The sequence below is a fragment of the Manacus vitellinus genome, unplaced genomic scaffold (genome assembly GCF_001715985.3).
Source record: "Manacus vitellinus isolate BGI_N305 unplaced genomic scaffold, ASM171598v3 scaffold_76_pilon, whole genome shotgun sequence".
In the NCBI taxonomy this organism is placed as follows: Eukaryota; Metazoa; Chordata; class Aves; order Passeriformes; family Pipridae; genus Manacus; species Manacus vitellinus.
In genome coordinates this window covers 2056260-2071819 of record NW_021940796.1, presented here as the reverse complement: position 1 = coordinate 2071819, position 15560 = coordinate 2056260, and the positions used below count along the sequence as shown (strand labels likewise).

At 41.7% G+C, this 15560-nt stretch overlaps 1 protein-coding gene across 4 annotated transcripts in view; it reads left to right on the top strand.

Annotated features, from left to right (window-relative positions):
• USP32 (ubiquitin specific peptidase 32) overlaps window positions 1-15560 on the top strand; it is a 66300-nt gene that overhangs the window by 39295 nt on the left and 11445 nt on the right. Inside the window, exons 7-18 of one of the 4 annotated variants that reach the window (XM_029964633.1) lie at window positions 791-898; window positions 1647-1762; window positions 2096-2158; window positions 3690-3773; window positions 6420-6481; window positions 6590-6692; window positions 7858-7903; window positions 9183-9358; window positions 10081-10221; window positions 12532-12691; window positions 14864-15018; window positions 15272-15353. In XM_029964633.1, coding sequence (XP_029820493.1) covers window positions 791-898; window positions 1647-1762; window positions 2096-2158; window positions 3690-3773; window positions 6420-6481; window positions 6590-6692; window positions 7858-7903; window positions 9183-9358; window positions 10081-10221; window positions 12532-12691; window positions 14864-15018; window positions 15272-15353 — 1296 coding nt within the window. Of the gene's footprint in view, window positions 1-790; window positions 899-1646; window positions 1763-2095; window positions 2159-3689; window positions 3774-6419; window positions 6482-6589; window positions 6693-7857; window positions 8051-9182; window positions 9359-10080; window positions 10222-12531; window positions 12692-14863; window positions 15019-15271; window positions 15354-15560 lie in introns of all 4 variants that reach the window. The other 3 variants (XM_029964631.1, XM_029964630.1, XM_029964632.1) reach the window with 3 other exon arrangements.

Below are 15560 nucleotides of genomic sequence, written 5' to 3'. Positions count from 1 at the left end.
AGTTGCCATTTGCTGCAGCACATCAGGACATTCAGGAACGTTCCACTTGCACCCAAGTTTTTTGTCTGCAGTCCAGGAGTGGCAATTTTTTTGTCACCAAATGCTTGGCTTCACTGACAAGCAAGTAGAAAATGGGAAATTCATCTGCAGTGGATGCAAACTGTTAAAAAAAACCAGAGCTTATGTCCAATTCCATAGGGATTTATCCCCATATTCTTTTGTTCCTAAGTGTGTTTTATCTATTTAGTGATATAAATTTCCACAGTTGCTGTGGGGAAGCTTGGATGGTTTCTGGTCATTCTATGGCTTCTGTGGAGTCACTGCTGCTAAAAAAAAAATAACATGGGATAAAAAAGGTTATAAGTGCTGAATGAATGGAACTGATAAGTCCTTTGAAGGCTGTTAACTAAAGCTCCTGAGGGCCAAATTTGCAGTGAAATTCAGTGATTTCCATAGGAATTTCTGCCAGGCACACTGGAAAAGTGAAGGCATTTGGCATCTGAGACTGTTTTGTCCCTTAGCCTTTGGGAAGAGGCCTGTCCTGACCATGCTGGTTCAAATGTTCCCTGTAAATCAGAATTCCTGATCCCTCCCCAACCCTGGCTTGACCAGCGATCTGATTCACCTTGAAATGGTCTTAGTGCTGCTTAATTGTCTTTATTACACTTAATAAGAATAAATTACAAGTGTTTGTACTTCTCCTTGCCAATGTTACCCATTAACCCCTCCTGGAAATGCTGAGTGTGGGACTGTCAGGTGCTGTAACAGGAGATGCTTTTGTGGTTTGCAGGTTTGTTTAATGCTTTTGATGAAAACCGAGACAATCACATAGATTTTAAAGAAATTTCCTGTGGGCTCTCAGCATGTTGCAGGGGACCCTTGGCAGAAAGACAGAAGTGTAAGTATGCAAAATGTTAACTGTTAATTTTAGAGGAGTTTTTCAGTCTGAGGTTTAGTTGTTTTCACATTTTGAGAGGTTTTTTTTCCCGCTGAACAAATGTGTGTCTGGGAAAGGTTGACAGACTCTGGAAGTTAAAAAAATTACAGGAACTTTAAATATCAATGTTTCCTTTTATAAAGGATGATTAAACCTAATTCTGTATATTTTATAACTTACCAGTAGTTTCACATAAATTATCAAACTGGGAAAAAAACATATTTCCGAAGTTCTTTTGTAGTGTTCTGCATCATGATGCAGAAGTGTGTATCTCAATAAAGTGCAAACACTTACCTGCTCATTATATATAATATAAACCAAATGTCCTATTTGATTGTCTTGTGCTAAAACAGCATGTTGTGGCTTTTCACTGCCCAGTCCTCAGCTGGCTCCCTGCAAGGTTCTGGTGTTTTGAGACACTTTTTGTCCCCTCCTTTCCCAAAGCCATATTGCTGCAACTCAAAAGCCATCACTCCCTGGAAGTTTCTGGATGCACATATGTTCCCTGCTCTGTCACAGCAGAAAACACAGCAGAGGATTGCAGGGATCTAGATTGCAGTTTATTAAACACAGCTGCTCCACTTCCTCCCCACCACACACAGATCCTGCCTCATCACCACTGCCAGCACTAAATCAGCTTCTTGTGACTCTGCAAGAGGTAGAAAAGGAGAGTTGTTGAGTGGCTCTAAGTCGTTTCCTCCCCTCTCAGTTTGCTTCAAGGTGTTTGACGTGGACAGGGACGGGGTGCTGTCCCGCACGGAGCTCAGGGACATGGTGGTGGCTCTGCTGGAGGTGTGGAAGGACAATCGGACGGATAAAATACCCGTGAGTTGTGCTTGACTTCTTACTCCTCCCCTTTCTTCAAGCCATCCTTCCAAAGCTGGAATGGGAACGTTGAACAGGCTGCCCTGACCTCCCTGATCTGAGGGAGGTGGATAACTGGGTGTGCCTTGCCTTGCACAGCTCTGACCTGCCCAAAGCAGAACCATTTCATTATTGTATGTCTTCTTTCCCATAAAGAAACCTCAGCTATGGAAGCCCTCAGTTCTGAATTACATACTTATCATCAGCATCCCTTACAGTTACATTTTTATTCTGAGTTCAGCTTCAGAGAGTGCTGGGAGACTCTAACTCAGGTTTCCTGTCCTTCTGTTTAAGGAGCTGGACATGGGTTTGGCTGAGATCGTAGAAGATATTTTGCATACCCATGATAACACAAAGGTAGGAATTTACTGTTCTTTCCTTGTCACTTTTACACCCCTGTATCTTCAGTTTATTTGTAAGGAAGTAAAACCTTTCTTCAGAGCAGAGACGGGTCAATAAAAGAATCTCTTTCAAGAAACGTCACTTTTCCATTAAAATTTACCACGTTGTTCTGTGAGAGGTTTGAATTTTATAAGCCATTTTTATATATGAAACTCACCTAAAAATACATAACCAGATGAAATGAATTTGAAGCCTGCACTGTGTATCACTAACACCAGTTTTAAATCTGATGCTTGCCTGGAGAAACTGTTCTTTTGGTTCGTGTTAAAAATGATCTTATGAAAAAGAGAGCATAAGTTTAACTTCTATTTTATGCTGTGTAAAGACACATTATCCTCCTGTGCTGGAATGTGCCTCTGTGAAATTATGGAGGGATCTGACACACAACAAAAAGTCTTTTTAGTTTATATTGTGCTTTAGAGTGAGCTGGGTGTAAATCTGTAATTATGTCCTTGCTTTTGGGGGTGAGGAGATTTGGAGTTATCACCCTTGAACAACAGAGTTGTTTCCATTATTTCATCCTCTGCTCCACTAATTGGGAAAAGTGTCTGGAAACTATAAATAATTTATGAAAACTGTAAAGAATGCCTAGAAATGCTTAATTACTTGTTTGAGTAGTTGTTTTGCTTGCTTGGGCTCCAACAAAGTGGTGGGCAGATATTTTATTGCAATTCTTTAATTGCCAAAGCAGTGGAATATGTGGCTTCTCTCTCTTTTCATCCTTTGAGGGTTTTATTGTTTACTTTTTTAAAAAAAGGTAATTTGTAAGCAAGTGTCCAGCAGTCTTGATTCCACAAAGAGTTAAAAAAAAATGACTTAAGTCTTCAGAATATCTTTCCTAGTTGCATCATCAATGGAGTGCTGGAAAGAGCTGATGGTGCAGTAATTACATAAATTATTTAACCTCTTTTTGTGTGTTAGCTTTGACCTGGGTGAACTCTGGAGAAAATGGGCTGTAAGAGCAGGCAGAGCAACTGCCACTGCTGGAAAATTGGCTATGAATTATATTACCATATAAAAAATCAGATTGATCCCACCCCTGGATGGTTGGAAAGCAGGAGTGACACTGGGCAGTGTTTCACTGCTCTGACTGGGCGGGGGGTTCACAATTAATGGGACTTGTGTTGTTAGGGGAGATCATAAACACTGGATGATCCAAACTGGTTTTTCCCAACCCACAGAGGGAGATGGTGGGGGTCTGAATGGATGCAGGGGGTGACTGTGAAATCTGAGTGATGGAGCAGAGGTTACAGCTCATCCTCTCCTCTCAAAGCTTTTGGGTTCTCTGGGTTGGGTTTTTTGTGCTAAAACTGGATTTTTCTTCTTTCATCGGATCAGCTTCTATTATCCAAGTGGTAGATGCTAGTTTTTATCAAACTTGTGTGATGAAAGTCTTGTCTGGTGTGAGACATTTAATGAGCATTTTACTAGAACTCAATGGTTTGATGGTTTTTCCTTCCCCTTCCCTCCTCCTCCTCCCTCTCAGCTCGGACACCTCACTCTGGAGGACTACCAGATCTGGAGTGTGAAGAGTTCACTTGCCAATGAGTTTTTAAATCTGCTTTTTCAGGTATGTTTACTGGAAATTTCAGCTTGACAGTGCTGGAGATGAACTCCTGAGCTCCTTGCATGGCCATGAGGTGCAGGCTCAGCACTTGTGTCAGCGCTACCGCGCGAGCCCAGGCACGAGGGGCTGTGGCTTTGCAGCTCAGTTGCCCTCACAGAGGATTCTCAGCTTGGTTATTGTTCCTTTCAGTGGGTGGAGATGCCTAAAGCACAGGTTGTTAAAGTGAACCCAGTGTAGTGTTCAGAAAATGGAATTCCAGCTGTATCAGCAGGGGTATTTTCCATCAGACAGAGGCTGACTTCTCAAAGGGGTTTTGTGGCCAATCTTCACCAAGGAGGTGACTCAGGAAAGGAGAAAAATCTCTCACTCCTTCCCTTTAGATTTTGCAACCAGTTTCCCTTTCCCTTTCCAATTTCCAGTTTCCCTTTCCAATTTCCAGTTTCCCTTTCCACTTTCCAGTTTCCCTTTCCAATTTCCAGTTTCCCTTTCCAATTTCCAGTTTCCCTTTCCACTTTCCAGTTTCCCTTTCCACTTTCCAGTTTCCCTTTCCACTTTCCAGTTTCCCTTTCCACTTTCCAGTTTCCCTTTCCACTTTCCAGTTTCCCTTTCCACTTTCCAGTTTCCCTTTCCACTTTCCATTTCCACTTTCCCTTTCCATTTTCTGCTCAGGCCCTCTGAGGTGCCTCTCACTGCTTCCTTAATGAGGCAGCCCTTGGAAGCTGTGATATCATATCACTGCTCTGTTGCAGCAGCTGAGGATTAAGTATGTGCTGAATTTGGTTTTAATTGAGCTTGAATTGGATTTCTCTAAATCCTTAAAAGCCATATTTTAGCTCTGGCTCACTTTATGCAGGGGAAAAAAAAAACCAAAGAGTATTTTCATGCACTGCAGTTTGTTCCTTGCCTGTTTTCTGTAGAGGTTGATACTTGGAGTTTCAATAATGATAATAATAATCCTAATTTAGGATTCACCTAAATTCACCTCCAGCCCTGTTTGAGAGTCTCAGTTCTTCCAGGGAAGGCCAAGGAGAACCAGTGGGCTTCATTCCCATCTTCCCAGTGAATCTTAAACAGTAACAGGGTCAGATTGTAGCAGAAAAATACTTAATCAGAGAGAAACTGTGGTTTGGGCTTTTTTTTTAATAAAGTCATGGCAAAAAGCTACCTGAATAGCACATGCTGATTCTCCTGCTTGTGACCCAGGACTACTTTATAAATTGCATTTTGAATGACACTTTTCCAAGAACTTTAGGGCAGCTAAACTGAGTGAGAGTATTCTGAGGCCACAGCTGGAAAGAATAACACCAGAAAGTTCTTCAGATTCTTTTTATCTCTGATTGCATCAGGTTTTGCTTACATTGCAACCTTCTCAAGAAGGGCTGCCTTTATTTTTGACCTGTCTAGCCTGAAATATCCCATCATAACTTAGTATTGATGAACTAACAAATATCTCTGCAATATTGAACCTGTAATAAATCTGTCCTGGTGCTGATTGCACATCCCCAGTGTCACACACTGCTCACTGGGAGCCTCATTTACAATATTTTTTTTTTTTTAATTCCTGGCACAGTTTTGCTGTATTTTGACTTCAGCTTTTCATTTTAATTTTTATTTTTTTTGACAGCTGTATCAGTGAGGCACAGGGAGGGCAGAGCCTGCCATTGATTTGTCTGGGCGTTTGAGCTGTGTCTCATCCGCAGACAAAAACCAAATATTCTGAGTGCAGCATCTCGGAAAGCTTGTCAACAAATTGCTTTGTTTGCAGAGGGGTTGCTTTCTCTGATGAATCTCCTATTAGCTCGGTGTTGGATGAATTTAGAAGGGAACACCAGGACCAGCTGTGTTGTGGGTGCTGGAAAATCTGTTGCTTTTCCCCTCAGCTAATGACCTTTCCTTCATTCAGAATGTGAAATGGTCTCTCTCACTGCAATATAAATTTAAATAAGATATTTTATGGAGAAATCTCCAGATGAGATGCAAATCGATGGCCTCAAAGGAGATATAAGACTGTAAATCCTGGTATGAGGAGCAAAACTTGGGACTGTCCTCTCCTGGGAATAAAACCCCACCCAGGAGATGGTGCTTTTTCTCCTGTGTTTGGTTCAAAACTAAAAAGTCCTAGATATAACCACTTCTCCCCATTTTTCGCCTTTCCATTTTGTTTTAGCCTTTAGTTTATCCTCTTCCAACAGCTTCTGCTCTCCCAGTTCCTCATTCCCTCTCTCCAGTACATCCAAGCATCTTAATTTGTGTGTCTGATCCGTGTCAGTCCTGGGATCTTGCACAGCATGGGCTTCAGACCTGAAAAGAATGAAAACTATAGAAAGAAACTAAATAATACAATATATGATAAGCTGTATAAACTCTGATAAATGTAATAGCAATAAACTATATAAATAAACTACATAAATAAACTAAATAATGACAGCTGTTCACCTCTTGGGGCATTTGACATTCTTGGTGTCTTTGTCTTAACAGCAGGAATGGGTTGTGAACCTCATAACTCAAAACACTTCTTTATTTATTTCAATTTTAGTTCATCTTGCTGCATAATTTAAAAAAAAAAAAAAAGCTGTAAAGTCCCATTGGAGCTGGTTTTTGCTTTTGTTTGCTGTGTGGTTCTTAACCAGGACACCTTTCCTTTTGCAGGTGTGTCACATAGTGCTGGGGCTCAGACCTGCCACCCCGGAGGAGGAGGGACAGATTATCAGGTGTGTGTTTTCCTCAGGACCTCCAGCGTTTCAGAGTCAGCTTTTCTGATTTTCCAAAGCACTGGGAGTCCCCTGTTTCAGCTCACAATTCATGTTCTCTGTGTGCAGAGGCTGGTTAGAAAGAGAGAGCAGGTATGGCCTCCAGCCAGGGCACAACTGGTTTCTCATTGCCATGCCCTGGTGGCACCAGTGGAAAGAATATGTCAAATATGTAAGTATAATTATAATAATCCACACTGAATAAGTGATATCTTCTGTTTGTGAACGTGTTGATGGAAATATATTGTGGAGCAAACAACTGCTTACCAATAATGCTTGAAATGAAGCATCTCCTGTCTCTTGGTGGCAAATAATTACTTCCCTCATTCCTGCCTCTCAGAACAGTAGTACTTCCCTCAAGTCTTCTGATCCATTTGGTGATAATCTGGATTTGATAAAAAATTTGCTTTAGTTGGGACAAACACACACACTGGGCATTTTCTGGGCAAATCAGGAGGGAATTGCTATAATTTGATTTAGAGAGAATGTGAAAAGTAGCCCCAGTACCTGATGGTGATCAAAGGAATCCTACTGAAACCTGACAGTCACTGGTGCTCTTTAATACCCTCCAAAATGTTCACTGTGAATCTTACAGAAGAAAGAGCATTTACTAGAATTAAATTTAATAAAATGTAACTGAGGTGGAGATAAATATCGTTTGCAGGTTAAACAAGTGAAATAAACTTCTCAAAGGAGTTTTATATCATCATAAGTAATCCTATGAGTATTTGCTTTGTTTTATAAAAACAAATAACTGAAAGGACTCAGAAAACTGCAGTGTGTGTGTTAACAAACCATGTAATGACAATTATTCTTTGTGCACAATGAATTGGACAAACGATGCCTTAAATGCCTGAAATAGCAGGTAATTTGATCCTTGTCCTGGTGTAAGTGCTCAGATGTGCCAAGGATTTCATCCCTAATCCTTTGCCTGGTGGCACAAGGCCATTAACTCAGAATTGCTGTGAAAATGCTGCAGGTTTGGGGAAGGAATGTGTTTTTTGTTCTCGTGCTTGCTGTTCTCATTTAACCATGTGAAATTCAGCAGGGACAGATCTTCAAATATTTATAGTCTGTAATTAGAGCTGTCTGAAATGGTTGGATTTTTGTGTATCTAGATAGAGAAAATTCTGGCATTTCTCAATTTTCACATTGTGCAGAAGGATTTATTCCATCCATTGAACAATTTTGCCTGTTCATTCCTGCAGAGTTTTCACTGGTAGGTGTGGCAAGGATTTTGAGTAAAGCTTGTGTGACGTGCCAAGTGAATTTTGGTGGTTGTTCTCGCTGCCATGTCTTGGATAATGGCTTATAATTCACTTTTCTGCCCATTTTAGGATGCAAAGCCTGTTGTGATAGAGCCTTCATCTGTCCTGAGTGGAGGTAAGAATTCCCTCGTAGCTGCTCCAGCCAATCCCTCAGAACAGGGAGAAGACAAAGTGGGAGGTCTTAATTACTACAGTGCAACAGAAGAAAAGTTTTCAGATAATATTTCTACTGCCTCAGAAGCCTCAGAGTCCAGCAGCAGCAGTAAGCACCTTATTTCCTTGGAGCTTTAATGTACAACAGCTCTTGAAAAAAACTTCCACCCTGCATGGAACCCCTCCAGCTAAAAACATAACTCACTTTGGATTTTAGGACTTGGAGGATCATTAGGATCTTTTAGTCTTTTTTAAACAGCAGTTCAGCTGCTTTGAGTAGTTTCCAGAATTATTTTCAAGGTGGTTTTTTTGTCTTATCATTTGTTTTCTCTCTGGATTGTCCTCACTTTAAGTTGTTTAAGCTGGTGCCTGGTTGGTTCTGCACTCTGCCATGCAATGAGATGACCTCCCCTACCAAAAAGAGGAAAAAACCAGCAAAAACCATTAGGAAAAAGACAGTTGTAGTTTTACAGGACGTGTGATTTATATTTGAATGAGTTTGTGCAGATCCTGAAGCCATCTCTGGGAAAGAGGAGATTTTAGTGATGGGTTTCAATGAGGTCTTGTGGGAATTGGAGATAATTTTTTTTTTTTCTTGTGAGACAGCTGAATGTTGCATCTGGTACTTTAAAATCATGAATTCAATTTAAGTTAGATCAGTTGCTCTGATGAATTTGGGGGATGGGGTTTGGGGAAAATAAAGGAAGGGCAGGAAGAGAAGACAAGTTTTAGCTTAAATGTTCTTTTTCTATTTTTTTTTTTTAATTGACATTTAGATTTAGTGTTCTGCATGACCAAAGCAGGTTCTGTCAGAATAAAATCATTTGCCTTTTCAAGGAAAAGTAAATAAGGCATTATTGCATATATATTCAGTTTTATATGTAAGACATTCAGGAGTTTGATATTCAGACATCCAGACAACAAGCAAATGCTCCACACCATTTGCTCACACAAACCTCCTGTTTCAAGCCTGTAAGTGATATTTGGAGCTCATCTATCCACTCCTTTACCTTTTGTAATAATAGATAGATGTTAGATAATAATAGATAATACATTTATCCCTCTGTGGTTGGCAAGAGTTGCATGTTTAACTGCAGTGTAAGGAACAGCCAACTTGAACAACCTTTTTTTAAAAAAAAAACAAAACAACAACAACAACAAAAAAAGAGAGTGTAACTCATTCCTTTATATCCTGGGGAATCCTGAACTGAAATTCTCCTTTTCCCTGTGTTCTGCTGCAGACACCCTTTACCCTGGGAGCCCAGGCTCTGAGGTGTGCTTTGCCAGGCAGCACAACACTTCAGACAACAACAACCAGTGTTTCCTTGGAAGCAATGGGAATGCTCTGCTCCAGCTTAACCCTCAGAAACCAGGAGCCATTGACAACCAGCCCCTGGTGACACAGGAACCAGTGAAGGTGAGTGTGAAGAGAGGAAAACTCTGGTTTAGTTACTGATATCACAGCTTTTTGTGTGTTGAGCTTTGTCAGCTGGTGTCTTAATTCCAAATTAACCCTGCTTTGTCACAGAACAAAATTTGGCTTTCTTACTCTTATTTTAAGAGGGGGAAAAAAATTGTGTTCTACTTCTAAGGCTACTTTGTGTTTTGTGAGAGAAGAAACATTCAAGATGTCCTTACACTGGGAAAGGTATTTATGGAAACACAGCTTGCAGCATTAAATGTAAAATACTTTGATAATGAAGCACTTTGTTATTTTCCATCTGAGGATGAGTTTATTGCTGTTCATAACAACAGAAGACCATTAACTAAATTGTAAAACTCACAGGTTTTGCAATGTTGGTGCAAGTGAAAGGTGAAACACAGCCCAGCACCATCAGTGATGAGCAGGGATTGGATTTCTCCATCCAAAGTTGTTGGAGGGGGTGACACAAGAGAGAAACACATTATGAATTTTATTCTGGACAGGCTTTTAGAGAAATAGTAAATAAGGAAACTTGCATGTTGGTAGTTACATTTAAATACCATCTTTCAGCATGAAAAGCAGTTGCTAATTGCTACTTAGAAGGTTTTTTTAATTATTAAAGAGTGTTCTGTGTTCATGAACTAAAATCATTGTGGCTGTAAACTGATTTTTCCATTTGAGATGTGACAAAACCCTTCTTTTTTCTTTTTTGCAAGGCTGCCTCACTAACAATGGAGGGGGGGAGGTTAAAGAGATCTCCACAGCTGGTGGAAGGAAAGGACTATGTGATGGTACCAGAACCAGTCTGGAGAGCACTTTACCACTGGTATGGAGCAAATCTGTCCTTGCCCAGGCCGGTAAGTTGGGATTTTAGACACTTCACTTGCCATAACCACTGAGAGAACACAAACCACCTCATTTATCCAACCCCCTGCCAGGGGCACCTGCTCCAGTCACCTCCCACCCATCCTAAATGGAGAGTCTGGAAGAGCAAACTGGGAAAAATCAGTCTCCAAAATGGACTTGGATAGAAAATTGTGGATATTTAGCAGGAGGTTTGCAGCACAATCCCCAGGAGATGCTGCAGCAGGGCAGGGGGTGCTGCTCAACTGGTGGTGATTGCTAAAGCAGCCAGAAGTAAACCTGAGATCAGTTTGAAAGGTTTGGCATCAAAACACTCATCTTGAGGAGCTGAGAGAAATTTTCAGCTGGTCTGCAAATCCTGTGAAATGAAAACTGGGACACCTGCAGCTCTGCAAACCCTCCTCTTCTCCCTGACAATTCCATGAAGTGGGGGAAGGCAACAATTGCTCCTTCAGATTCGGTGTCATAGAAACACAATGAGCAAAAACTTGGTGAAGAGCTAAAAAGCAGATGGCAGGAGGGGAGCCCGGGGAAGGGGAGGGGCAGAGCCTGCACTCTGGCACAAGAGGTGCTCAGAGCACTTCAGAGCTGCAGTTTGTTCACCTACAAATGGTGTAAACTTAGATTTTTTTGGAGTGCCTTCATTCCAGAGACAGGTTGGTTTGTTCTGTGTCAGGCAGTCTCTTGTAGGAGCTACACTTAAAAAGCCACTGAAGGGATTTTTTGTTGGTGGCAGCAGAGATGAGATGGTTGGTGTCACAAACATCCAGTGTCACAGATGGGAGGGAATCAGCTGGGTGATTGTTGACAATCCTCTCTCTTGGCTCCAGTACTGACAATTATTTTACAGTGAAAAATCACTGGCTTGTGTTACCTCCTCCCACACGTTCTCCATGGAAACAAACACCTTTCATGATCCAGAAAAGGCCACATCACTTTATACACAAACTAACGTGCTTTCTTCTCAGAAAATGTCATCACTGTTGTTTCTGTTGTAGCTGGAGTTTAGTGCTGTGGCACTTCAGTGGGTTACATTGCTTCTCACAGATGAAGTGGGTTTTTTTCTGCTTCACACGGTCACAAAACCAATCAACATTCCTTCCATTTGTGGATGTCTGTGTTTGGGTACATCTAGGTAGCAAAACCTTGGTAGAAATGGTGACTGAAAAGCTGCAAAAAACATGTCTTGGGGTGATTCCAGCTCTTTCTGTCAACATATCAGAATGTAACAAAAGCAAGTTTTAGTCTGTTCTCACAACACGAAGGTTTTAATTCAATCCCGTAGTTCAAAAAGTGCAAAACAAATGTCTTATGCAGCACATGTCAGTTTGTTCAACAGCTGTGAAACTTTCTCATTGAAGTACACACTGAGTGGAATTAATGAGCTTCATTGTAGATTCACAGATATTTCAGGAATTATAAAAATGTTCTTTCTGTGGTGTGGTGCAGACAGCTATGCTCCACTAACTAAGGGGTTTGCTCTTGACAACCTGCAGCTAATAAGCTCCAAAAAAGTGCTTAGCAATCAGTAAACTGTCATTCCTGGGGATATTTGCCCACATAAGGAGTTCAGAAGATTTCTCACCTCCCAGTAGAACAGTTTATTTTTCCTGACTGCTGCTTCCCATTCCCGTTGGGATTCCCAACCCGCTTGGAACAGGGGGTGTCTCTGTGCTGGTTTAAAGGTAAACCAGCAGGGGAAATGAACCCAACTCAAAAGAGACATTATAAGTCAGAATAACAATGTAATAAAATAATTCAATTAGTACGATTATACAGACAAATAATTGGTTTTAACCTACAAACCCCAAATGTATAACCCAGCACCCTGGGGCATGAACAGAGTGGTGTTCTTTGGGCCCCCTGAGTCCAAAGGAAAAGGAGAGGGAAAAACCTGTTGGTGACAGTCTTTGCAATCCAGTTGAGAGTGGTCTTTGCAGTCTGGTTGAGAGTGGTGGTCTCAGTCTTCCTCTGGATCCCACGAGTGGTTAAAAACGTCCCAAGACCCCAAGATTATATATCATCCAATTCAGGCAGGAATGCCCAGTACCTCCCTCAGGGGTTCCACAATGGGCATGAGGACAGGAGCACCCTCCTATCTCACAGGCCTCTTAACACCCAGTTTATACCCTGAGGAGTCAGGCTCTATGGGCAGAGGGTGTAAATGCTCTATTGATACCAGTTTCTGGGCAATGGCATGGAAGGCTATGGAATACCCAGTTTTGGGTTACAGCCATGCAGTGATGAACTGGCCCCAGCTGTTCTAACCAGGACACTCTCCCATGTGTTTTGGACGTGTTTAGGTGATCAAGAACAGCAAGACCAACGTGGCAGAGCTGGAGCTGTTCCCGCGGTACCTGCTGTTCCTGCGGCAGCAGCCGGCCACGCGCACCCAGCAGTCCAACATCTGGGTCAATATGGGTATGATGAGCCTCAGAATGTTCCCTCAGCACTTACCCAGAGGTAACTTAAGAATGCAGCAAGAATGTGCAGTTTCTGAGCCAGCCCCGGGCTGTAGGAGCTTCCTGGCACTGTGCTTGTGCTCCAGCTAATCACCATCACCTCTCCGGCACGGTGACGAGCCAAAGGCTTCCTCCTGCCCTCTCCTGAAGGAACAGGCACGGGCAGCGTTGGCAGGGAAGTTGATTTGCATGGTTTACTGTAAGTTGAGAGGGAGAAATGAGCACTGCAGGAACTGAGCTGATAAAGGGCAGAGCTGGTCATTCCTGTTTGGATTTTTTGTAGCCCTGGAATAGGTGCCTCTGCACCGGGCTGGGTGTGTGCATCTCACAGTACAGTGGCACAATAAATTCAATTAATGTTCAGTCAGCTGGTTCTGAGCTGCTTGGGCAGCTGGGCTTTGATGCCCAAAATTATTTAATGCTCTTTAGAAAGCAGCTGAATTAATGGAACATTAAGGTTATTATTTGTTGCGGTTCAGAAAGACAATTCAATGGGAGGTGTAAACATGCAGCTAAAATCTGTTTGTCATAACTGTGGTGGTGATGCTCACCACAAGACTGCACAAGAACCATGTTTAGATTGTGATTTAGATTTCAGCTGGGAAGTGCTGCAGGATTTGTCCCCAGTTCCCAGTTTTCCTGCACGGCTGCAAACCTGCCTGGCATGAGGGGTTTGAAGGAATCCCTGAATCCCATTTGCATCCACAGGGACAGATGTCCAGAAATGGGCTCACCTGGCTCCTTGAAAATTCAGTCCTTTAGCCTTGCTAGTGTTTAAAAACCTCCTGCAGCTGCTCCATTTCTCCCTGCTTTTATGGAATCTAAACCTCAGGTGTAGCCAGCAGCTGCCTTGTGTGATCGAGTTCCACCACAGAAACTGCCTGCTCCCAAATTCACCTTTCCCACCTGACCTAATCCCATGGAAACCGCTTCCTTTGGACATCCTCAAATGCCCAAATTCAAATAAAGAATCTCTGCCAAATTTGATCTCGATTTGGAATCATTTTGCACTGCACTAATTCAATCATCCAATCAGTTATTAATCTTGTTGAGTTCTCAAATATGCTTTCTTGCTGTAATCTTACAACTAATCCTCTGATCCCTAATCTCAGAAAATGCTGGTTTGTTTTCTTTGGAAAAAAAAATGAGTACTTTGCTTGGTATACTGAAGCAAGACTGATGCTTTGCTGACTTATGATTAGAGTATAGTTTCCTCTCTTGTCCAATTGCATGGAATAATATAATGTTGCATCTTTTCACATGGTGCTGTTCATTTTATTTTAATCTTTTTACAGCAAGGGTAGAATGGTGTCACTCCTCAGGTCACTTAAGCACTGCAGTTGCCAGTTTGGGCTTGGCTGGATAGTAAAAGCTTGTCATGAGTGTGTTACAGACCTGTCTCTGTGGGGAACCTCCAAAGTTTAAACTAAAACAGCTCAAAAAAATTAAATCTCAAGTCAGTCTCATCTCTTGTGCAGATGTTTTATTCAAAGATGAGCTCACGTTATAAAGAGCAACGATCTTGACTGATGATGGAATTAATTTGTGTTGCAAACATGAGGTTGTTGAGAGATTTTGGTGAAAATCCTGGGTGCCATCACAGAATGTGGTTTTGAGGAATTTAGTCATTAGGAATACTTTTGTTGTGAACTCCAGGCTGATTCCATCTGCACAGATCAGCCTTTATCTCCACAGAAGAGCTGAAGCTACTCCCAAGAATAGTCAGACTGACTTTTTTTACCCTTAGTTTTTATTTATGATGTTCTCTCAGAAACAAAATCCTCAGGAAAATTTGAAGCCCTTTACTTTGAAATTTTACCTTTGCCTCTGATACTGTGTCTTTAAGAGACAAAAAGAACAGTAAAACTTCTTTGAAATGATTTGTTTCCTGTGAGACTCTCAGGGGAGCCATTTTCTAAGAGGTTTTGGTACCAAGGCAGATAATTTATCTCCTTTGTGATAGCGAGTTTTTTGTCCCAAAGGGTCAGGAACAACTGATTTTCCAGTTTATTTTATCCATAAATACAAGCAGTAGAATTGTCTGGTGTTTTTGGCAGAGGCCTGATGGTAAATGCAGCGTGTGAGTTGTTACTGCTCTGATTGCTCTCTTGGCCTGGGGGTCATGACAGGGGATAGATTATCTTCTCCCTTTCTCTCCTGATTGTGAATCCAGGGAATGTCCCTTCTCCAAATGCTCCTCTAAAAAGGGTCTTGGCTTACACTGGCTGCTTCAGTCGGATGCAAACCATCAAAGAGATCCATGAATATCTGTCCCAGAGGCTGCGGATCAAGGAGGAGGACATGAGGCTCTGGCTGTACAACAGTGAGGTAATGGGGGCCCTTCTCCTTCCTCTCCTCCTTTTCAGCTATTAAATATCACATTCCTTTCTAGAAACCATTAAATACACCTGCACAGAAAAATTATAGTGGCCATAAGTTTAACTGCTCAGGTTGGAAAACTCTCGCTCCTCGTTTTCCAGAGGTTTTTTTGTGCACTCCACTGTTTAATTTCATTGCTTTGAGAGTGTTTTACATCCAGAAGTAATAACTACATGAAGGGGTTTTTATTTTTCTCCTCCAGAATTATCTCACCTTGCTGGATGACGAAGATCACAGACTGGAATATCTTAAAATCCAGGATGAGCAGCATTTAGTAATAGAAGGTATAAAAAGGGCCTACCCTTAGTTCATGCACTAGAAATAGAGGTTTACAGAGGGAGGTGGTGGTAGAGCCAGCTTAGGCAAGTTTTTACATAGTTTTCTCACAATTTATCTTGACACAGATGTAATTTGTCCTTGTTTTGAAATGCACTTGATTCTGTTGCTGGCTCATAACAACAAAAAACATTAGTGATCACTCATGGAGTGAA